At 46.6% G+C, this 24,864-nt stretch overlaps 3 protein-coding genes across 5 annotated transcripts; 2 read left to right on the forward strand and 1 right to left on the reverse strand.

Moving 5' to 3' along the window:
- The first annotated feature begins 929 nt into the window (after positions 1-929).
- LOC117840586 (uncharacterized) lies at positions 930-2,846 on the forward strand. Of its 3 annotated transcripts, XM_072290997.1 has the most exons (3): positions 930-1,143; positions 1,865-1,980; positions 2,111-2,846. In XM_072290997.1, exon 3 carries the CDS (start codon positions 2,123-2,125, stop codon positions 2,591-2,593), a length of 471 nt encoding a protein of 156 aa, XP_072147098.1. In that variant the 5' UTR covers positions 930-1,143; positions 1,865-1,980; positions 2,111-2,122; the 3' UTR covers positions 2,594-2,846. The 3 variants fall into 3 exon arrangements, with proteins under 3 accessions (XP_072147098.1, XP_034577000.1, XP_034576999.1); XM_034721109.2 differs by lacking the exon at positions 1,865-1,980 and having other exon boundaries at positions 930-1,139; XM_034721108.2 differs by lacking the exon at positions 1,865-1,980 and having other exon boundaries at positions 932-1,143.
- Positions 2,847-3,072: 226 nt separating this feature from the next.
- On the reverse strand, positions 3,073-5,963 carry LOC117840585 (uncharacterized). Its single transcript, XM_034721106.2, has 7 exons — positions 5,609-5,963; positions 5,366-5,483; positions 5,201-5,244; positions 4,861-4,971; positions 4,233-4,325; positions 4,030-4,148; positions 3,073-3,666 (listed from the first exon to the last, which is right to left on the reverse strand). Exons 1-7 carry the CDS (start codon positions 5,692-5,694, stop codon positions 3,542-3,544), a joined length of 696 nt encoding a protein of 231 aa, XP_034576997.1. The 5' UTR covers positions 5,695-5,963; the 3' UTR covers positions 3,073-3,541.
- A 15,543-nt stretch (positions 5,964-21,506) lies between these two features.
- Positions 21,507-24,864, forward strand: LOC117840864 (RPM1 interacting protein 13). The gene is made up of 4 exons (XM_034721399.2): positions 21,507-21,749; positions 21,892-22,603; positions 23,108-23,194; positions 23,314-24,864. Exons 2-4 carry the CDS (start codon positions 22,199-22,201, stop codon positions 24,478-24,480), a joined length of 1,659 nt encoding a protein of 552 aa, XP_034577290.1. The 5' UTR covers positions 21,507-21,749; positions 21,892-22,198; the 3' UTR covers positions 24,481-24,864.

The following is a 24,864-nucleotide window of genomic DNA, read 5'->3' on the forward strand; positions in this document are numbered from 1 at the left end:
TGACCCAGGTAGTCTCTTCCGTAACGGACTCTAGGGCAGAGATTATCCGCCGTCACCAACGTGCCGGTGTCACTGTCAGTGCTTTTCTTTATAGCGATTTTTGTACGCTATTAGTTGTGCTCGGGTACGGGGAATTTGAAAGCAAGGCTGCAACATTTCTACGTTTCTTTTATTTTTAGGAGTCTATAAAGAATAGTTCTTTGCGCTAAATACGGAGGTCCCGCAGTGGTCCGCAATGGCTATCAGAAAGCACTCGTTTTAAAGGATCTCTAAAAATGTCTAGAATATGTTCCTAAAAATCTGTTTTGAAAACGAATCAGAAAGCACTCGTTTTAAAGGATCTCTAAAAATGTCTAGAATATGTTCCTAAAAATCTGTTTTGAAAACGAATCAGAAAGCACTCGTTTTAAAGGATCTCTAAAAATGTCTAGAATATGTTCCTAAAAATCTGTTTTGAAAACGAACCAGGAAAATCCAGCTCCAATAGTGGCCCAATCTGTGTTTGACCAGGCTTGGGCTTTGTATGTCAGCTTCTGCAAATTGCCTGTCGTAAATATTGCAAAGTGGTTCATTTGATAGGTGTAGCTGTAGATAATGGTCACTCTGTAAAATTTCGAGTCACATTAGCCGGCTGTTTCACGGCCACATCACTCTATGATGTTGTTCTGATTAGCTATGAATCAATCACCTATATGCCTGGAAGGTCATGATATTATACGTCCCGATACACGTATGATTAATTCGATTTAAAAATAATAGTTTAATTCGCGATACGATTCCGATACCCAGCGATACGTCGATCTGATACGTTAACAACTCATTTTGAAGCCATTCGCAAAAAAAAAAAGAGAAAAAACCTCATTCTGAAGCCCAGTTGACGTTGAAGCCCATCTCCACTAGGCCCATCCTAAACCCCTCTCGCTCTCTCAACAAGCTCGGCAGGCAGGAGGGGGGAGACGAGTCGACGAGACACCGGCGGCCGCCCCTATCCCTCTTCTCGAGTTCTTGCTCTCGTCTCCTGCGCCGCCGCCGGGAGGGAGCGCGCCGCTCTCATCCTCTTGCGCCGTCTCTTTGCGCCGCCGCTGGGACGAGCGCGCCGCCGGGATCGAGCGCCTCCGCTGGATCTAAAGCCGCCCGGAGTAGGTAACTTGTGAACTGAAACTCCGTCCCTCTGCATTTCGTCCGTCTTGCTCGTTTGTTTTGCTGCTAGCCTGCGATTGAACTGCTGCTATGTCGTTGCTATTGCTAGTCCTGGACGGCTGGACGTTTTCCACCTATATCATCGTCTTGCATATTGAGATATTGTCGAGGGAAATTTTAATACTTATTTATGTATACTAGACGTATCGGTGGATACGTAGCGAGTGATTAGCCGGGGAGCTTGCATGTTACTGTCCATCAAATTTCCTGCCTGAAATATCATATGATTTTTGGATCATGATCCATGTATGTCTGGGTACTGCTTCTTCTTAGAGACTTAAGAGTTCAGTCCTTGAGTGCAAATGTGGCCAGATGTCATACCTTTGTTGGCATTCCTGTTATTTTCATCTGTTTCAAAATGTCTCCTTTTCTTTCCCTTTCTCTTTCTTGTAGAAAAATAAAACGATTATGCTGCTGCTGAGAGAGAAAAGCTGTGTCACTGGCTAACTCATGTTGCAAATTCGACATAGGTCTCTCCTAGATGTCCTTTGGCTCTGCCCGGGGTCATGTATATACTCAGTAAATTCATCAAGCCAAGTTACATTACTATTTGATCGAACAGTTGTTATATATTTGAAGAATAGCATCTTTCCCTTGAAGGTTAGAATAAGATTTCTGTTTTGAAGGTTTTTTTGAGTGATTGCTCTCTGTGCTTACCATGCAGTGTTCTTGAAGATTCACTGTAGTAGATGATTCCAGTGTTCTTGAAGGTTCACTGTAGTAGATGATTCCAGTGTTCTTGAAGGTTCACTGTAGTAGATGATTCCAGTGTTCTTGAAGGTTGATTGTAGTAGATGTTTTTTTTTTTAATCTGTTCCTGAAACATGACTAGTTACACTAGTCATTTTCAGCTACTGCTTCGTTGACTCTGAATGATGATGAATTGATGGAACATCTTGTTATAATGCAGGTATTACTCTGAATGATGGCAGCAACTCTGAAAGATGCTGCAGCAAGGAAACCTGTACTGGCAACAATCCGTCTTATTGTTCCAGCTGGTGCTGCCCGTCCTGCACCTCCAGTTGGTCCAGCACTGGGTTTCTATCGGCTCAATTTGATGGCTTTCTGCAAGGATTTCAATGCCAGGACCCAGAAGTACAAGGCAGAGACTCCAATGCAAGTGACCTTAACTGCTTATAAGGATAGCACCTTCGAGTTTGTGGTCAAGTCACCCTCAGTATCATGGTTCCTCAAGAAGGCTGCAGGAATAGAAACAGCCAGCAGTCGCCCAGGCCACAGCAATGTGTCTTCGCTCACTCTCCGCCACGTGTACGAGATCGCGAAATTGAAACAGGCTGACCCCTTCTGCAAGCACATGTCGCTTGAGGCGCTGTGCAAGTCCATCATTGGCACAGCTAACTCCATGGGCATTGAGATTGTTAAAGATCTATGAGAAGCATGGCTAGCCTAAGTCAGGAAGAATTCCGTGACATTTGCGTGTTCCTAGTTTTGAGTTCGTTCTGGAGAGGTAGAACCGTGTCTCACAGAGCTTTCTACCATCGTGATGTCTGATGCCCTGGCATAGCCTTTGGTTCAGCCTTTTTTTTTTTTGTCCTTTGTTATTTTCTTGGCAGCTTAACTTATGTGGTTTCGCGACGTTGTTTTAAATAATATACATTGCAATGTCTTCCACATCTTTTTTTTTAGTTACGTCTTCCACATGGTATGTTATACTTTGCAAATGGTCGAAAGCTCCAGATTGATAAGCTCATCAGGTTCTTGCGCCATAAGTGAGATGCAATTTTTTACGGTTGAGCCGTGATGCGTCAGATGTCATGGCGACCTTGCACTATATTTTCTTGACGTACTTTACTAGCCGTTTTCATAAAGCGTTCGATGCAAAAGCATACACAGAATGAAGAACTCACAGGAAGAGCAAAGGCCAATAAAATAGTTAATAGAAATACACCTGAAACTCAATACATTGATCTGAATAGAAATGGTGAAGTTGACTACTCAGTTATCACTTTGCTCGTGCCAAGGATGTTCCTAAAAGGCTCCCTTGCTACTTCGTTAAGTAGTTGTCAGGCACTAGTAAGCAATCCAGCCCAGCAACTAGAACAGTTCCTGAGCTTCCGGAAAGATGAGGACATTGGAAATCTGTCAGCACTCAGCACAACATACTTGCTGTCGTTCAATACAACATAAACCAGGTTGCTGGTTGGTGCACATGTAAAAGTCAAATATCAACTAGGGATGCAAATTTTCATTTACAACCAACTCATATGCACCAAGTGCAACTGGTAGAAATCTGAATACTAAACTAGCTGTTGGCTGCTCTGATAGGTAACTTCTCCACAGTCTTGGGCACTCAAGTGTAATAAAAAAAGAGAGAGGAGTCTTAATTGCTGATCTCTTCAAGAACAAGATATTGTAGCGCTACTGAGTACTTAGCTTTTCTTGCTTTCTTGGATTCGCTTTCTGAACTGCCAATATTCTTAAGTATGTAGGATCCTGTGCCGTCACCTACAAAAGGACAAGAAATTAAATTGTGTAAACATGCTAACTCAAGCAATATTAAACATGTATTGAGTCATGAACAAAGTAACTGGAGCTATTATTAAATAAAAGAAAAGGTCATTTGGTTCAAAACAATAATCTGCATTCTGAAGACTATTTGACAGGTAGTTTGACATGTTCACCTGGGCATTTTAAGTTGGATACATATTAACATTATGCCCCAACATGACTTCCAATCTATGTGAATGCAAACAGCTCTACCATCTCAACCATTGAAACTTTTGAGATGATGAGTGGCAACACAAAAGGATTTGCATAATACAAGTAAGAATTGAATGAACAAGAAATAATGTCTACTACAGGATTTACCTCGTATTGTATATATGGAATTTATCCATCTTTTGTAAATGAACAGCGATCTTGGGGTATCACCTTGCAGTACATCAGATAGTAATAGATTGCAAGAACCAAGGGTTCCCAGCTTTGCACTATGAATGAGATTTAGATGGTTACTCCAAACAACATACTGGTACTAAGATATATCAAGATTTAGCACTGACTACATCACTTACTTTGCATGCCCAATAGCATTGTGGCACAAAGCTAACACGCGGACCATCGCAAGATCTCGAGCCCTAGTAGTCCCATATCTTTGTTGGCAGTTCCTATTACAGTTTCAGCAAGGTCAGAACTACATATATAGAAAAATAAAGGCTGCAAGTCTAGAATTTAATTTTTTGTGCACTGGTGCATAACTTTTTTGTATAGCGGAAAGTGGAATCAGACAAAAATGCTTGTTAAGTAGGTTATATTATCCATAAAACATAGTGAAGTAGTTTCTGCTATAAGGAAATGCTTAAGTAAACAACTGATGACAGTATTCTAAAATGAAATATGCTCAGCTATGAGATAATATGAAACTCAAGTGATATGTACAAATGATTGAGCACATAACATTAACAATTCAAGACAGAGTGCACAACAAAATATCTGATTTTCAGGGATCAGTGCCCTTAAATCCATCATTTAAGTTTTACTTAGAAGAAACATAGAAGGAGGGACATTGCAAGGTTGCTGCATATTAGGGATTTAGGGTGTTTATGTACAAATGCTGAATCATATTTGCATGCCATAGCATGAAGTTCGCAATCTTTTGTAGACAAATATCATTAAAGTCACAAGACAGAACAGAAGTGACACCTTTCAGAGAAGAAATCTGCAAAATCATCAACAATGACTGCAGCGGGGAAGTTGTCAAGAAGGTGAAATGCAGCAAAGTACTTTCTGATCTCGTCACCATCTTCAACGTATCTATGAGCAGACAACACATAATTTGAGCATAAATTAGCCATCGCTACTTGAAACAGCCACCGTTTTAGCAAAATTTTAAACCATAAACCGAGCAGAAAGAAAAACCAGCATCACAATCTATCAAATACACAACATTGCACAATCTTACACCATTCAGAATTTCAAATCATGGGATCACCTCATCACTATGCAGAACAAGGACCACATCCATGAGTCAGAGATCTCTTACTTGATTTGTATCCTCTGAAGTAAGCTCATCGATGGGTCAACACCCTGAAATCAAATTTGAAGGCGTGGCATCGGAAGTAAGGAACATCGGTCCAGCACGTGCAACCTCTGCAGGTTGCTCCCCTTCCCCATAAGCAACGTTGCCAAGCAAACGAAGGCTCCTCACCTGGGACAAGAAAGGGGGGTTGTTCTCCATCCTCCCCTTGCTGCAGATGAACACCACGCCGCGGCCGCTCTCCGCGGTGCGGTTCACCGCGAACTGGAAGAGGAGCGAGGTCTTCCCGCTGGCCTTGCAGAAAAACAAGAGCACGGGGGGTGACGATCCCGGTTTGCTGCGATTCGATCCCGGCGCGGCGCGTGCGCAAACGGGCCTAGTTTGAGCAACGAAGGTGAGGACGAGGCGCGTTACCAGCACGGAGGGCCCGAGAGCAGGGTGATGCCGGCGTTCTCATCCCGCCGTGGGCCGTTAGAGGTGTAGGAGAAGAACTTCTCCATCTCCTCCGGGGATCAGCCGGCGGGGATGCGGAGAAGACAGCGGTGCCGCCGTGCCGGCGAGGTGTTCGACGGAATGACTGCGTGGGAGTGGGGTGGTCCGTTAAGTGTCAATGAGCAGAGCCCGAGCGTGCCCAGGTGCCCAAGCTACAGCACGACACCGCCTCGAGCCGAGCTCGAGCGAGCTCGGGTTGGTGTTCGAGACCGGCGCGGACAAAGCTGCTTACCTTGGAGGCTTGGAGCTCGAGCTCGGCTCGTATCGGATCAGCTAGATGGCCCAAAGAGAAGAGAGTCGAGGGGAACGGTGTTCAAGGTGTTGAATCTTAACATCACTAGCTCTAGCTAGAACACCAAAAATTTGATTAAATCCATAAACACATATCATCGTTCGATGAATAGCCCTAGCGGCTCGCTAACGACCATGTGCCTGCTTGGTGCTCTAGTTGATGTAGATGCCCTAGCATAACTCTTCCCAATGCTCCACCATCAGCTTTGATTTGCGAGTGAGCTCACCCTTCCTGAGTCGCGAGTGAGCTCTGCCCCCTCCGCCCTACGCCAGTGACCACTCTGGTCCTAACGGCCACAGCCACCCGCCGGCTGCCACTCTGGTGCTAGCGGCCAGCCCTCCGCACCTCCTCCACCCCTTCCCCACCCTTCCTCCCACTCGCGTCTCGCTGCCATGCCCGAGCTCACCTCGCTGGAGCTAGATCTAGATCCGGAGGATCTCCACCCCTCCTCCTGCGCCACGCCCACCTTCGGCGGTCTGGGAGGGTCGCCAGGGCCCGGCTCCTCAGAGGCGGGACCCTCAATCTCGTCGATCCGCGAGATCTGGGCATACTCTCGCGTTCGGGTCGCCGTCCCTCTCCGCATCGGGCCGATCGCCATCCCCAACCTTCAGGGAGGTCCTCCGTGGATCCGGCGTCCCTATTCCGGAACACACGCCCTCACCCTCGCCAGCGCTCCTGCGGTGTGCCCCTCCGCCGGTGGTGTGGCGGAACCGCCCAACTTAAGCTGGTTTAAGTGCGCTTAATCACTGTCGGAACAGCAATTATCCGAAACGCACCTAAAACAGCATAAGTCCGGTAGTCCGTTGAGTGTCCCTAGGACTCCTCGAAAGATCCACGACGTGTCTCATAGCCATACCTCAGGATAGTATCCGCGATGGGATAACATCAACAAACATTACATTTTTACATACATATAAAAGGTACGAGTTATTACAGAACATAGATGGAAGCAAACTTAGCAGTGCAGTGTTAGACAGAGTTCTAAGATTTAAACATACACAGTTCAGGAGGAGATGAGCATTTAAAACTTCTTCTCTAAGGGTATTGTGAGACTCATAACAATACCCTAGGTTTCCTCCTCTGTAGACTCCTGCGGAGCTTCTGAAAGATAGCCACAAGGGAAAACCCTGAGTACGGGGTACTCAGCAAGTCTTACCCGACTAACCAATATAATAGTTTTCTTGGGATGTATGTGATAGCTTTTGGTGTACTGGGTTGATGCAACTTTTGCCGAAAAAGCTTACTATAAGTGATGCCTTAGTTTTATCTTTTATTTAGGTTAAGTCATTACCTATCCATTCTAAATGATGAGCATAAGGCAAAAGCGATCATAGATATTAAGTCATACATCAAACATTATCAGAAGATATATATATATTGCATGAATTTAAACTACGATGCTCAACAGTGATCAAGTGCATTCATAACCGAGAATTGCGGCGATCCGGATCAATTTACATCCTGCAGGAGAGTACCCTGATCACCAGCTTTATACGACTGTCCAGGTCGTACATAACAACCTCTCGATTAGCAAAATCAATGATTAGGAATACGACTACCCGGACCCAGGGATGCACCCCCACATGGGACCCCACGTCTGGCCCGATCACCATGTGAGTTTCAGGCTACACCCCTGCCAATCTCCAGCACGTCAAGCGCGGGTATGAAGTATTCCCGACCATAGAGTTTACTAACCTACTGGGCTTTACTGGTCCCATACCCAGTAAGTGATCAGATGCTTATCACTTGATCAAAGGTTAAGACAACGAATCGGGCCTTAACCGATTAATCTAGCAGACAGAACTATATCTCTAGCTTCTGTCCGCTTCTCAATTTCTAAGATATCTTTCCATAAGCAATATGTATGACTCAAAAGTTTTCCTTAAGGTTGGTAAACCAAGTATGTAAGCAAGTAAGCAGTTCTAGACTTGGGTATCTTCTCAGGTTTGAACAAGTGGCAAAGATATCCTTAAAACAAGGCATGATCATACACAAGAATAGGTTTCAAGCAACTCCTAGACTTAGTGCATCCATTTAGCAAATAACCAATAATTGGACACATGAAATAACGACTCCAAAATAGATAGGTATAAATGCATCGGGGCTTGCCTTGTTCGCTTAAAAAGTTAGTATTCTCTGATGGGTTGGCTTCACAGGGGACTAATTCAAAAACTTCTTCGAACTCCGAAGGTCCTTCTGAAAATTCCAAATATTCTCCTTCTGGTGCTTCGGGATCTATAGCACAACACATGCAGGGGTTAGGAATGCAAAATTTTGAATAAAAGACTATACAACTTTCCTTCATGATAAAGTTGCAAGCCAACAAGGACTATACAATTTATCATGATAAAGTTGCAAGCCAACACACAAAAACCCAAAAAGATTAACCCAAAATTTTTATTTTCCTATTTAACCCTACCTAAGGCTTTTTCTTTTATCTTTAGAAAAAGTTATAATTAATTTCTAACTTGAAAACCTAATTTCCTATGAGTTAAGAATAATTTTGTGGTTAAGAAAATGTTATTTGATATTTTATACATTTTATAAATATTAAGTATTTATTTAATTACCTTGAAAGGAAGGCATTAAATAAATACTCGAATTTTTATTATTTTCCTAGGGTGTAAAAATTTTAATGCATAAAGGAAAATAAAACAAGCCTAACAAAATTGGTTTCACTAATTTTGGACATTCCTAGAAATTTCTGTGATTTAAATGGTGTAAAACGGATTTAAACTAATTACTTTCTAAAGGAAATCTAATTTTTTTTCCGAAAAACACCCGGAAAACTTTTCTCACTCAGCTCGACGCTACCCTCTCTCACGCGCACTGGGCCCCACGGCGCGGACCCACCTTTCTCCTGTTCCATTTTCCCGCCGCCCTTATTCTCCCTCTGGCGGGCCCTGTGGGCCGCTTTCTTTTTCTCGGCCTACCACCGGCCCAACGGCCCTCTTCCTTTTTCCTCTTTCCTTCACGGGCGCGGCCTGCTTCCACTGGGCCTACGGCCCTTTTCTCTTTTATGGCCGACCGTGCGCGCGTTACTGGGCCTCAAGGCCGCGGCCCAACAGACGACCGCGCGCCCGGCCTCTTTCTCCCCCTCTTCTCCTTTCTCTCTCTGTCGCGCGGGCCCGAGCGTCCAGGAGCTTCTTCCTCCTCCCGCCAAAACGCACGCGCAACAGGGGGCGGCGCGACTCGCCGGCCGGCGCCCCACCGGCGGCGAAGCTAGGTCAGGACAGCACCTCTACACCTTCACGCACTCGTGCGCAGCAACAGCTCCTCGGGAGATGGCCGGAGCCATTCCCTCCACGGCGACGGGCGGCGACACCCTCGGCCGGTCGCGACTACTCACGACGGCGGCACAAACTACTCGAACAACTACTCTTACACCATCCTAGGACCCTAAGGATTGGCCTACGACTACTTAAGGAGGAAGGGAACCGGTGCAAGATAGTGCTCACCGTGAGCGGGTGGCGCGGCGACGGCGGACAGGAGCAGCGGCGGTTCAAGGCGTGACAGCGAAGAAGCTGGGCAACAAGTTGCTAGGGTTGCTGGTGGGGTGTGGGCGGAGGTGTGGACGGAAGGAATCGGCGGGAGCTGCGGTGTGGCGGTGGAATTTTGCTCGGTGGCGGCAACGGGGACAGAGGCGCTGGCGGCGGTAAAAAGGAACGGCGGTGAAACGGCGGCGCGGGAGCGGTAGTTATTCAAGCGTTCACCGCGCGCATGGGCGACACCGTGGCCTACTCGTAGGCTTGCGTGGTGAGGAGGTGGCGTAGCTGCCGTGCTGGCGAGCAACCGAGAGCGGCGGCGGCGACACGTCCTGCTGCTCTGTCACCACTCCTCTTTCCTTCTTCTGACGCCCGAGATCTACAGAGCTTCATCACGGCCGATTTCCAATCCGACGGTGCACATGTGTCTTAACCAAAGTTGTAGATAAACTTGAATCCTCCAACTTTTATTTTGGCTCTACCCCGAGATAAACATCAAACCGGGCGGAATTTTGAATTGTTTCTCGTGTTTGTCTGAATTTGACTGAACCCGACATTCAGTTCGTCAGTTAACTGACAGTGACATCGATCTCACTTGGTGAATCAATTTAGTGATCCAATTCCTTTCCTTCCAGTCCAATTTCTTCCCAAATGTGTTCTACAACATCCCAAGGTTCCATTTTGCTCAAGAACACCTACCCCTCTTGATCTACATTGCTCTGAATTCAAGTTCAAAGTCGACCCTATGCTGTTGGTTTCAGACTTAACCATTTTCAGGGTGACAGTTAACTGTGACAATGTGCTGACTTTGAGCTCAATTTCGAAATTGTTCCCTTCCATGTTCCTGGCCAACAACACCCAATTATTGGAGTCCAAAGTCCATACTTTGATATGGTGTAGTTGTTCTGATTCACTTATTTGAAAAATTCACCAGAAATTAATTTTGAAAACAGACTCTGCTGCTGTTTTTCTGAACTTCTATTTTCGGACGGTGAACAGTAAATGTAGTTTTTCATTTCCTTCTCTGATTTCTTTTGAGTGTTTAGGATCAAATCTTATTCCAAATTTTTGACCCTTAAGTTCTAATCATCCTTACACCTCTATTCTATATTTTTGCTGAATTTTTCTGAATTTCAAATTCAAAATTCAAATTTCGGCCAAATTTGGCCCAAATTTGATTTTTGGCCAAATTCTTTTCCTTTTCTTCTCGAATTGCTTCCAATTTTTTCAAAGTCACTTAAATGACTTAAATGGCAGCTATTACAGGTGGCACCCGCTCCGAAGGCCACGCCCACCACCTCACCAACGCTCTTGCGGTGCCCCCCCCCCCCCGCCTGCTCCGACGGTCGCTCACACTCCCTCGGCGGGGCCCTTCCGACCTTTCACTGCGTCCGACCATCGGTCACCGTCCCCCCACAAAATGCTCCCTCACGGCACAATCGCACCGCGCCTAACCCCCTACTCGCCTCGACGGGCTCCAAGGTCGCATCTTTTCACCCTAGGTCGCCTCCAAGCCCATGGCCATTCGATGCTCCCGCCTCGATGAGCTCCATGGTCGCTGCATCCCACCACAGGTTGCCTCCCAGCCCACGGCCGACTGATGCTCGGGTGCTGTCGGTGGCCGGCGGATTCATGGCGGACGCCCGATGAGCTAGCCCCATTCAAGTGGGCACAATCGTCATCATCCCGACCGTGGAGGAGGAAGGGGATGAGGCCGCGGAAGAGGGTTGGGAGGTCGCTGGCCCCAGCAAACACTGATGTCCCGCTCCCCGCCACGCCCGCGCAGGCCGGTGACGTCGGACCTCGTGGGACTCTGCTTCAATTGCTTTGGCGAGGACTATGTCGCCGCCAGGTGCCCCAATGCCGCGTGGTGCTTTCGTTGCCACCAGGTGGGCCATCGCGTTGAAGACTGCTGGCGGTCGAGGGTCCTGCGCCACACCTCAGCAGGCCCTGGCGTCGCAGCGCCCCATCTTCGTGGCGCTGTTGGCCTAGGGAGGGCTTCGCGCTGGGCACCTCCTTGCGTGGTACCGCCACCCCCACCGCCACCGGCCGATAAGCAACCACAAGCGCCGTTGAGGCAACAACACCCCGCATCCACCACCTACCGGCAGGCAACCCCAGGTGCCGCCGGGGCAACTCCATCAGCACCAGCCTCACGCGTCCGGGGCTAGGGTGGACCGCTCGTCATCTTCTACTTCGACTGTGACCGGCTCCAACGCGGTCTGCGCCACACCCTCGCTGACAAGTTCCCACCCTTGTCGTCTACAAACTATGGCCAGCCCAGCTCCAGAGGTGGTCTCCTCTCCCCCACCTCTTGGTGCTCCGTGTCGGAGGCTGAGAATCGAGCTGTGTGTCATCCCGCATACTGTGGAGGTGGTCGCCAATGAGGTCGCGCTCGAGAGAGCTTTGGTCGCGAGCAGCCGGTCGGCTTCTTCTATGGCTGATGTCAAAGAGTACCTGCATGGTCGCTTTGGGGTTGAACCGGGCTCTTTCCTAGTTCACCCCTATTACCCTGAAGAATTCCTCATCATGTTCAGGGACTTCCACACCATGATCCGAGTCCTTCATGCCCCGGTGCCGGAGGGAGAGATGCAGTTCGTCTTCCGTTGATGGCGACACGAGAACTGGGCCAGTGCTGCGTCCATGGACTACCGGCTTCGGATCGACATTGTGGGGGGTGCCAGTACACCTTCGGATGCATAGCACGACCCAGGAAATTCTTGGGTCTTCTTGCTGGGTCATTTCCCTGACACCGGAGATGGAATCAAAAGGCAACCTTAAGGAATTCTTCCTTACGGCTGATTGCATCCACTAGCGAGCGGTTATTAACATCCTAGAAGTTACTGACCTGCTGGTGGTCGCAGCGAACTCCTCGACCCCCACACGTGATGGTGCGGCCATGCGGGTCAGCATGCCGCGAGGTCCTGGTGCGGGTCCTGGACCGAGAGGTGGCGGGCCTCCTCCCGAAGGCGCGCCTCCCGGACCCGGCATGGTGCGGGAACTGCCTCCGTTGGATTGTGCATCCTCGGTGGGTCACCCTTTGGGTCGCCAATTCTTCCCATTGCAGCTCGCCCCGGCCATGCTCCATTCCATCATGGGCCCCCCAAGGAATTCATCGCCCGATGCTGGTGGCTGGTCGCAACAGCCTCCTGTTCGCAGCCGCGCTGCCGTTCAATCCACCACCCTCGACGGCGACCTCTTCGCCATCACCTGGGAGGGACGGATCACCTACGACGGCCCACCACATACCGTGTCGCCGCCTTCAGCCTCTTCGACGGTGGGGCCGGACGGCTTCCCGCAGCGGGCCCAGGCGCCTGTGAGAGGACCTAACCCTATGGTCTAGGAAGCTGATTGCGCGGCCCGCCCCGCCCAACGCGCGACCTCCACACTGGTACAGGCTGGGTGACGCAGGGAGCGCAGCTCCTCCACACGACCCATTCCCCTTCGATTGGTGTTCTGCACCATTCCGGCACCCCTCCAGCCGCCCCCTAGAGGGCTCACCTTTCAATGGCAGGGCCAACCCTAGAGGCCGTCTACTTTCCTGGGGTCGCACTTCCGCTTGGTGGCCTTGCAAGACAAACGGTCGAGGTGTCACCAGGCGTGATCTCTGAGGCTGCCCCCATCGTTGTGCCATTGGTCGTGGGACCTGCGGCTGCGGCCTTCTCGGTGGCTACTCCAGATGTGGATTCCCCACCTCCTTCCTAGGTCACTAAGGTCGATAACGTCACCACCACAAGGGCAGTTCGCCTGGAAGTTTAGGCCCTCTAGTCGCGGATTTCTGCTCCTCCCTGTAGAAAGTGATTAGAGTGCCAGTCGTTACAGCAAAGCCACGAGTTAGACGTGCCAAGGCACTGCCTCCCATCACTTCTCTCCGCCGGAGCAGTCGCATTGCGGCTTTCTCCAAGGGACGTCGCACGAACCTAGAGATGGCAATCCAAAACGTGATTATGCTTTGACTTGGGCTTATTGCTCAGGACAAGGCACCCGACACCACCTCATTTCAGGAGTACTTGAAGCTGTTCGTGTTGGGCCTCTCCGATGAGCACTGTCTTGCCATCCAGGAACTCTTCGGTATCAGGATCGACGGGTCGTTTTAGGGCGCCATCTTGGAGGATGACGAACTCATGCTGCGACTAAGGTGCTATTTCCAGATGAGCATTTGATTAGGGAAGGGTGCCTGTAGCAGCCCTCGCGTTCCCCTTGGTCGTTCCTATTGATTTGTGTTTCTTATGGATGTAAACTTAAGTGTATGGAATGTTCACAGTCTCAACCGCCGCGCTAGACATACTGTTGTTCGCGAACTTGTAAGGTCGGAGAAGGTTTCACTCCTGTGTCTACAGGAAACAAAACTAGATGTTGTAAATAGCAACATTATTTTGGATATGCTAGGCTTGGACTTTGACTATTTTGCGCTTCCTGCTACTCATACGTGTGGGGGTATCTTGGTCACTTGAGATACCAATGTTTAGAATATCTCCTATCCCACTATGGGCACTCACTCTATCATTGTTAAGGTCGCTGCTCAGGATGTGCCGCTACAACATTGGTGGCTAACCATGGTGTATGGGCCGCAGGACAAGCCTGATAAGGTCGCCTTCTTGCAGGAGCTCCGTTCCCTCCATGGAACGCTAACTGGCCCACGGATGCTCTGCGGGGATTTCAACCTAATATATCAAGCGGCGGATAAAAATAATGGTTGTCTATCCAGACGCATGATGGGTCGCTTTCGGAGGATCTTTAACGATCTAGAACTATTGGAGGTCCACCTGCATGGTCGCATCTTCACCTGGAGCAACGAGCGACTATATCCCACAATCAAATGCATTGATCGGGTGTTGTCTCCACAAATTAGGAGCAGCTCTTTCCCAGGTGTTCGCTACAGGCACTCACGATGTGATGCTCAGATCACGCACCTATACTACTCCAGTTTGATGATGGGTTCCACCCAAAGCGTCGATTTCGGTTTGAAGCATATTGGCCATAATTTGATGGGTTTTTGGAGGCGATAGAGGGGGTATGGAATGGTCTGAGGCCGATGGAGGACCCTCTCCGAACCATTGACCACCTCCTGCGTGAAACAGCCAAAGGGCTTAAGAAGTGGAGTGCCAAAGCGGTCGGTAGCATACAAACACAGATCCAGGTCGCCAAGGAAGTTATTTTTAGGTTGGAGGCTGCGCGAGACTCTAGGTCGCTCTCCCCTGCAGAACTGTCTCTACGACATTTCCTCAAAATTAGATACCTCGGACTCACTTCTCTCGAGCGGACCATCGCTAGACAGAAATCCAGCATTAGGTCTCTACATGAGGGTGATACTAACACCAAATTTTTCCATCTTCACGCGAACCACCAATGTTGTAAGAACCGCATTGCTTCGCTCGAGGTCGCGGGAGTTACGTTGGTTGATGAATCCGACAAAGCAGACGCAACCTTTAACCACTTTGAGACAAATTCTAGGGACCAACCATGACAGAGGTTGTGCTCTCAACTTCCAAGCGCTAGGCCTTCCCCAGTTGGACCTGTCCGACCTTGGTCGTCCTTTAATGACCTCCCTTCTGACAAGGCGCCTGGTCCCGACTGATTTACTAGTTGCTTCTATAGGTCAACTTGGTTGATAATAAAAGAGGATATCATTAGAGCCTTAAATTCCCTCTCTTCGATGGATTGCCGAAACTTCCATCACCTCAATGAGGCGCTGCTAATCCTTATACTGAAGAAGATGGAGCCGACCACCTTGGGGGATTACCGCCCCATTAGTCTCATTCATAGCTTTGGAAAAATCGTTTTCCAAAGTAATGGCTAAGTGCTTCGCGCCGCACCTACATGAACTGATTTCGCCAAACCAAAGTGCTTTCATTAAATGTCGCCAGATACATGATAACTTTCGCTATGTGCTCGGAGTGGCAAAGATGCTCGCTAGGAGGAAGCTACCAAGGATAATGTTCAAGATCGACCTTGCAAAAGTTTTTGACTCCGTTAACTGGGTCTTCCTCGTCGAGCTCCTTTCGGCAATCGGATGTCGACGCACATGGACTAACTGGATATCAACTATTCTAGCCACGGCGAGCACCAAGATACTTCTAAATGGAGTCCTGGGGAGAAGAATTTGTCATGGTCGCGAGTTGAGACAAGGCGACCCACTCTTGCCAATGCTCTTCGTTCTTGTCATGGAGTGCTTTCAAGCGATGATCAACACGGTGGATGATCATGGGATGTTCGAGCCTCTCGGTCGTGATTCAATCAAATTTCATGTGTCCTTATACGCGGATGATGTGGTCGCCTTTTTCTCCCCGAGCACCAAGTATCTCTTCATGATCAAGGAGATTCTTTCACTGTTTGAGAAGGCCACAGGACTTGCAGCTAACTATGATAAAAGCCAAGTTTTCCTTATCCATTGCTCGGATGAACATATCTGCCTTGTCTGAGACATTCTTGGTTGTCAGCTCGCAGAGTTTCTGTGCACCTATCTTGGTGAGCCGCTCTCAATCCACAAGCTGACCAAGGCAGCGATGCAACCTCTGGTGGATAAGTTCGCGAGACGTCTCCCACCATGGAAGGACAGGATGCTCAATAGGAGTAGGCACTTAGTCCTTGCGAGGTCAACTCTGGCGGCCATCCCGGTTCACATCTCCATAGCTGTTGCCGTCGCACCGTGGGCCATCAAAGCCATTGAGACCCTAATTAGAGGCTTCCTTTGGTACGGATCTGAGGCTGCATTTGGAGGAAAATGTGCATTCGCATGGGTTAACATCTCCTGCCCCACTAACCTTGAGGGTTTGGGCATCCCCAACCTTCAACTTTTGGGGATGGCTCTTAGATTGCGATAGCTTTGGCTTGCACGTACTGATACGATGAAGGCTTGGTCGGCCCTGAGATTCCCACAAGGCAAGCTGGAGAAATCCTTTTTCGAGGCTTCTATTTCGGTCGTGGTGGGCAACGGTGAGCATGCCCTATTTTGGTTAGATAATTGGATTGACGAATGCTCCATAAAGACATTGGAATCAAACCTTTGGGTGGCTGTACCTGCACGTACTAGAAACTCTAGAACAGTGCGGGATGGGCTGATTAGACAACGATGGGTGAGAGACATCACCCATGCCTGTACAGGTCGTGACCCAATACCTACGTACATGGGATCAGATACACAGTTGTTCGCTAACCCAGGAGCAGGATATATTCATTTGGAAGTGGTCGCCCTCGGGAGAATTCTCCTCTGCATCACCATACCAAGCTCTTTTCCTGGGACGCACGCAAATGTTGGGAGCCGACCAGCTTTGGAAAGTGCAAATCTCAGGGAAATTTCGCTTCTTTGGATGGTTGGTTCTACATGGTTGTTGTTGGAGTTCCAATAGACTTTGACGCCATGGACTTCCAATAGACTTCGCCGCCATGGACTATGAGATAGAGATGACTGCGCATTATGTGCCCAGGAAGTTGAAATGTTGGACCACCTTCTCATTGGTTGCGCCTTTAGTCAAGAAACATGGTTCCGCGTTCTAAGGTATTTTCAACTAGAAGTGATGGCCCCACAAGTGGAGCAGCCTTTTGCTGAATGGTGGACCCATTGCTCGGAACAGGATCACGAAGGTTAGACGCAAAGGTTTCGACTCCTTATCTTGGTTGGTCGCTATGGCGGGAGCGGAACCAAAGGGTCCTTGAGTGTTCGGCATTGCAGCCAGTGGCTCTTGCTCCGACTATCTTGGAGGAGGCAAGATTATGGGCTAGGGTTGGATTTGTCGGGCTGGCTTCTTTGGTTGCCTTCAGACCTCCATAGCTTGCTTTCTTTCTCTTCTTTCTTCTTCTTTTTGTAATATGTGTTAGGTCGTTTTGTTTTCCTTCTCGTGCAATTTTGTGCCTGTTTGTACATTAACACTTTCCTCCCTTCTTAATGAAAAATGTGCTATACACATCTTAAATTGATTGGTAGCTTAGGGTTCTTAGATAATCTTAAGGTCTAAGGGGTCCTCTCCTTATATGGCATTGGGAGGTCTCCTTTAGATGTGTTTAGGTGCTTCTAGAGCCTCCAATCAAGGCACAAATGCAAATTGGTTTTGATTACTAACAACTAGATGTTTGTTGTCACTAGCACAAGCCAACTTGGTTTTTGCTACCTTGAGCTCACAATCCATTAAGTGCTTTCACACTTGAGCATTCACATGATCAATCCAACACAATCAAGGGGATCAGTCGAGCACACGCTGGCGGCGGCAGAGCTGGTGAAGAAAGACATGATGCTCGTGGTAGTCGAGGAGATGGTTGGACGATGAGTCATTGGCGCCGCCGCTAGGTCTTGGACTTGGCTCTTGCCCACTTCTGTGCCGATAAGGGCAGAGCAATGTATCTAAACCAACAAAACTACTGATGAAGTTTATTTTCCACCTCCAACAAAAAAAAAGATTTTTATCCTTGTCTTTTAAAACTATATTTTCTCCCTTGTACGATTTTGATGGCAGTTAGTAGCTGGAGGGTAAATTAGGCCTAGTTAATAGTTTAGGAATCAAATGAATATTTTTCCACGCATAACATATAAGTTATCATAATATTATTCAAAAAGTTGTCCAAATTTTTGCTCAAAAAGTTACATACGTACGTACGTAAAAAAAGTCCCATCATCGTAAAAAAGCTAGGTCCTAGTGGGTGAGCCGTTGGTACCACTCCTCACATATTGTTCCTTTTATTTTCTATTTTTCTATAAAGTATTATGATAAAGTATTTTGAAGATATTTTTAGAAAAAATATTGATAATTTTTTTGTTGAAAAACATTTGGTTCTGTGTTATGGTGAGGAAAAGTATATTTGACGCCTACGACATCGCGTAGGTTAAAACCATTGTCAAAATCATACAGGTGGCAAAACTGGACCGCTTCAAAATTTGATGAAAATGAAAATCATATTTCTTGATTAGAGGTGAAAATCAACTTCATCAAAGATGAAAAAGGGTGGACTTTTCCTGAAGCGAAGCACAAACAACCGAACTTAGGATGGGAAACTTTAGAGTGAGCTTGATCGCTTGATATTTGTCTTACTTAGGCCTTGACCATTGAGTAACAATTAACCACCATCCATGATCCTATTTTTCAGTCCATCGATTTTGCAGCTTGATCCTAATTGGGCTTGTGTTGGTACACTACTATGGACATGACACGAACGATTGTGATGCAATAAACATATTAGGTATGTGAACCTTGTAATAATTCAATATTTGGTACAACTATTTTTGGAAGCTCCATAATAAAATAGTAGAAGATATTTGAAAAATATAAATCATTGCATGCATGTGAACTATATAGTTTTTGAATAATTGGGACAACTAATTTTGGAAGCTTTATATTAAAGTAGTAGAATATATTTGGAGAAAATATAAATCATTACCGTGTATGTGAGCCTCATAGTAGTCGAATAATTGGCATAACTAATTTTGGAAGCTTTATAGTAAACAAGTAGTAGCATATATTTTGGATGATAAATTGTTGTGATGCATGTGCACCTTACAGTAGTTGAATATTTGGTACAATTGGTAAAGTAATAGAAGATATTTGGAATGTGAATCTCAAGATAATTAGATACCTCTTTTTAAGGAATCGGTAGGGGAAGTCCCACCCCTATTTTTGTATACACATAAAAGAATATTTACATGACACAAAATCTTAGGTTCAAGGGGGGAGAGGAGGGTGGGGGAGGGGAGGTACTACATGAGACTATTCACCTAGAGTTTTATATTGTCACCTATAGATAGTTTGGTCCTAAGAATAACCATCTTCAACTCTTCCACAAAACAAGATCTCCATCTAGCAAATGAGAGATATTTGGATACTTGGTGCATCTAATTTTGGAAGCTTCACAGTAAATTAATTGAAGATATTCGGAAGATATAAATCGTTGCTATGCATGTAAATCTCAAAGTAATTGGATACTTGGTGTAGCTAATTTTGGAAGCTTTACAGTCAAGTAATTGAAAATATTTGGAAGCTATAAATTGTTGCCATGCATGTGAATCTCACAACAGTTAAATATTTGGTAGATCTAATGGTAAGCTTGAGTAAAGTAGTAAAAGATATTGAGAAGATATGCATTAAATGCTTAATATCTTCTTGGCAAGAAAATATCTTCTTAAAGATTTTGCGCATCTTCTTTATTAGTTTTCAATAAATACTATAATTTTAACAAAATACACTTGTTAAACCATATCAACAACAAATGTGTTGCCTGCATGCATGAAACAACTTGTGTGAGGATGCCACGTGCGTTGGACCATGATATGCGGGTTGTGCCTGCTATGGAGAAAGATAAAAAAAACATCGAAATCACACAGTTGGATTTTTACTGTTACAATGAGAGATGTAACAATGAAAACCAAGTATCAAATGTACATGTAATAAGTTGTTCTTTGGTGAGATCATTATATGACTTGGATCCAAACATCAACGTCTTCAACCCCGATCATACAGCGGCCTCCGCACCTAAGTGTCACTCCAAATATTTAGATTCAAACATAAATATCTCAACAACAAAAAAACAATACAACTAGTGCTTTGTTTTTAATGAATAAAAACTTTGAACTCATAAATCTAACCCTAAACTTGACATTTTAATTTAATAAAGTACAACTTGCGGGTGCAAGTTTGGGCTCAAAATGTTGGCGATGATATTAGGACTAAAATCTCAATCCAAACAAGTTGAAACATTTGAATATATACATTAACTTTGTAATAAGAAAATATACTTTAAAATCATATGCATATAAGTTCAACTTGGAGTAGCAAAGTTTGAATTCATTTCGTATTTAGTCGTTTGTGAGAATAAGGTAGGGCGTTAGAGGTAGACAATACAACAACCAAGATAGAAGAGAGGGGAAATATGGCATGTAGGATGTCCGAATGTGTATCCAGTTTACACATAAAATGAAAAATAGTGACAGGTGGAGCAAAATGATGATTTCCTATGTGCTATTAGTTCATATAACTCACCACAATGAGTCTAATGAGTTAATACATCGAAATAGACAAACTGACAAAGCTAAGACACTTAGAAATCCAACAATTGAAGTAGAGAAGATAGTTTAAGAAAAAGCGGGAAAAATTCTCCTTACGATGCCAAAGGGACATTGGCATGAATGCTTTAAATATCGCCTCCCTTCAATCGTTAAGAAAAAACATTCTAACAAAGCCCTAATTGTTTTTGGATGGAGCTTCTCAAACTTGCAACCACATCATCCAACCAAATGTATAACACAAATACACGATGCACTGTATTCATTTCACCATCAAGCTAATTTGCTCAAATATTTGAAGCTTCCATTTAATTCTTATCAAGGGCAGCGGCCATTTGAGACTAGAGACATTTGGAGGTTATTGAGTCAAGCCAAGTGAGGATGCCGGTGCCACGGGCTCGCTGGAGGAGGCCACCGAAGGACTGGCTCAAGGTTAATAATGACGCGTCTTATATGATGACTTCTGCATCAGGAGCAAGCAGTGCAGTACTAAGAAACTCCCGAGGTGAGGTGCTGGCGGTGATGGCGCGAGCCTATACCAACGTCGCGGATGTGATCACAGCAGAAGCATTGGCGCGCGCGGGATGGAGTGTTGTTGGCTCTTGAGCAAGGAGCAACGAGGGTGATCTTGGAGATGGATAACACCCAACACCCAGGTGGTGAACCTCCTACTTTCAAATGAAGGGATTCGCAGTGCTATTTCGGGTGTTTGGCACGAAATCACGGAGCTTTGTAGTTTGTTTGTTGCTTTTGATATTTCTTTTGTTTCCAGAGGGGGCAATGAGGCAGCTCACAGGTGTGCGAGTATGCCATCGGAGTCCTCCCCTTCTCTTAGTTGGGTCGGCTCTCTCCTAGTTGGCTTATGGAGATTGCTGCCAAAGACTGTAATGATACTATGAATCAATAGAAGCTCTTGTGAGTTGCCCTGAAAAAAAAGTCAAGCCAAGTCAATCCCCAAGTGGATCCGACTCCACAACCCGTAACCCGCTCCCCTGCCTCAACGGACCACGGGGCGGCCACCTGCACGGGACGGGAGCGCTATATCATCCGCCCTTCGCCCCTTCCATCAACGCAAAGAAAAATAAATCAGAGGGCCTGCAATTCTCTGCCATGGCCCATAGGAAGATCGTTAGAGCGATGCACAGTAGCGGCGGAATGAATTAACAGCAGCATCTCTAGGGAGATTTTCGGCAGAGGTGATGAACTGCTTCGCCTGCTATCTCCCCGGGACGCCAGAAAGAAGTGATCTTTCTCTTCTCCCCTCTCCCTCTCCACCGAGGGGAGAGAGGACTGCTTAAGGTTTGCACACTTCTCCTCCCCCTGTGCGCGTTTGTGTTTGCTGTTGTTAATCGTAGCATCTGCGGTTCTGAATCGGCTTCCTCCAGCGATGTTGATGGTTTGGTGTGGTTCTTCTCTGAATCTGTTGGTTTCACCGTTTCAGGCACTTTCCCCACCCCATCGCCGCCGGATTTCGCCGTTATGCGGTGACGCCCTTTGCGTCGACGAGCAAATCGGCTGCCGGATGAACTAAGATTTGCGTTCTGATGGGATAGGGGATGCCCCTGGTCAAGTTTCTTGGGAACCCTCTCCGGTTCTTGATCCATGGCGGCTGGTGACATGTCGAGCTCACCTTTCCCCGGCTAGCTTTGTGTCGGGGGAGTGTTTCTTGGTCCCTCGGGACCTCGTTAAGTTGTTCATTTAGGGGGAAATCTGTGGGGCGGCTTAAGGATTTCTGATTCGCGGTTCGGATGGCGCCGGTGGGGGGTGTTGTGGACATCAGCTCCGATGAGGAGGACTTCCTCATCAGCGACGCCCTCGGGTCCATCGACCCCGCCGGATGGACGGCAGACCTTTTCGATGTGGATGATGATGCAACCGGGGAGGATTTCGATGACCTCATGGTTATGAGTGAGATATCTGCTCCACCGGTGCTGCAGCAGACAGCCAAGCCTGATGACCTTGTGTTTATGAGTGAGTTGTCCAAGCCTGCGCTGCAGAAGAAGGCCAATGCTGATGGTGGTTGTGATGAGGATGATGATGACTGCGTCGTCCTAGATGGTGACCCTGATAAGGCGGTTACCGTTGCCGATGAGGAGGGTAGCGCGGGAGATGGCAGCTCGGATGAATTGCAGATAGTTGCGGAGAAAGGCCCGGTATTTGATTCCTTCCTTTTTTATATGCAGCACTAGCACTGCATTTTGTACATTCCATAAAAGACTTTTTTATATTTTACAGCATGTATAGAGAGTTGAAATGTTGAATCATTGAGTTGCATTCATGTATTAGTAGAAGCTTTGCATAAAAGGCTAATGATTCCCTATGTTTTAAGCTATGTGTGTTGTAGTTATCTTCTGCTGATTTCTTGTTATGTCTATGTGTGGCTGAGAAGGTGGTTAGTTTCCGGCAGCATGTAGTACTTTGATTGCATGTTGTTAATGTTGTGGGATGTACCCTGAGGTGCATATAATGTGGAAGTGCTTGAACATTCATTACTCTAATGTGGAATGATGTACTTAAGTGCATATGTATTTCTGTCTATATCGGTTCATATTGATATTGCCGGGCTTTGTTCATGTCAAGTCTTTTCGTAGAAACTAATCTATCTTCACTAGTATTCTTTTATTATTTATTTTTAACAATTGTCTATTCTTTTGCAGATAGCATGCAGGGACTTCCCTCATTCACGCCATTTATGTTCAAACTTGCCATTCAGCACTACTTCTCATGCGAAGCATTGTGTCATGGTCAGTAACAAACATTTTTCACTCCCTGACATTGTTGGCAACATAATTAGTTAAACATGCTAGCAGAGTAACCAATAAATGTCTTTAATGCAATTGTATGGTTGTTTTCTCAAATGCAGTGCCACTGTTTTGTATGTGACGCTCCAGCTCCATGCAAATATTGGGGTAACAGTACATCATCTAATGATCATTGCCATGCTACGGATAAGGAGCCGAAATGGAAACTGATGAGGCAAGTATTCAGGAGCACCCAGCTGCCAGCATCTGCTCCAGAAAAACTCCCCAATGACTTGTACTCAGCAAGGCATTTTGCAGCCCCTCAATTGCCTCCGTCTTCTGTATTGCATGCGGGTCACCCTCCTCTTGCCATCCAAAGCCCTCTTCTTAATGAAGGGAGCCAAAACCAACAAAGGCATCACTCAGTAAGAGTCTCACTGAGCGTAGGGGGAACAGTCAGTTCACCAAGGGCTGGAAGAGGTACTTGCAATGCTCATATTACTCAAAATACTCATTCACGTGCAATTTTCAAAAGAGCAGGGGCTGTTTCTCCAGGCTTTGCATCCAAAAATGCTAGCCAATTTGGTGCTGCTTGTCCAGATAATTCCCTGATGGACCAGGCATTGCCGCATGTATCTCAGGCAGCTCATGTGGCACCGACAACCAATGCTTTCACTGGAACTGCTCAGAACAATCCTTTCCAGAGATCTTTCAGTGCACCAACAGCATATCAGGTGCAGCAAGTTCAGCCAGCGGCATATTATCAGGTTGCCACAAACGGGATGGATGTCATAGAGCCACAACTTTCGCGGTGCACCTCGCTGATAACTGAGAGAACACCATGCCTACCAGAACCAGTAACAGATGTTGGCACTAAAAGCTGGGAAGACATACTTGCTACCGTGGCATCTGATCTGGGGGTAGCAGATTACGATATCAGCACCACTGAGTCTCCACATGTAATGACCGACTCTCAACCTGTGCATTCCCCAGCAAACCAGGGGTTCGGTCTTCAGCATGAGTCTGTTGCTGCAATGGAGAACTTGATGTCTTCTCATATGCATGACTTATCCAGTCACACAACAGTTAGCAATGTTCAGGCAAATAGTCCCTTGGAAATAACAGAGAATTGGGGCATTAGTGGAAGCAGTCCTGTTCCTAACGAAGCTCGCCTGAATGATTTTGCTAGTGCCCCTGCTGATGTGTTATCGGTAGAAGCTGCTACTCATCAGCTTGAGGTGTCAAGGCTGGAATCTGCAGACATACTGTTTGAGTTTGATTGGAGTTAAGCAGTGTCTGGCTGCACTTGCATTTCATGGGCACCATGAAACAATTGATTGGAGTTAAGCGGTGTCTGGCTGCACTTGCATTTCATGGGCACCATGAAACAATAAAATCGATGGCACCAACGTGCCTCTCTAGGTTTCCTTCATAGGAGACAGAGTACATGTTCCTTGTACAGTATGTAGAATCTGTGGTAGGAGTGTCTTGCTATCTATGCTGCTGTTAACATGCCGCCATGTCAGTCGAACTTGTGTCTTAGCCTCTTTAGGGGTTAGATGTTACGCCTTGTACGGCTTTAGATGTTAACAGCTATCCCCCCTGAAGTTGTGGGGGGCCAGAATTTCAATCCTCGTATTGCTCGTCATATATCTATGGTTCATACTTCATAA

The sequence above is a fragment of the Setaria viridis genome, chromosome 9 (genome assembly GCF_005286985.2).
Source record: "Setaria viridis chromosome 9, Setaria_viridis_v4.0, whole genome shotgun sequence".
Taxonomy (NCBI): Eukaryota; Viridiplantae; Streptophyta; class Magnoliopsida; order Poales; family Poaceae; genus Setaria; species Setaria viridis.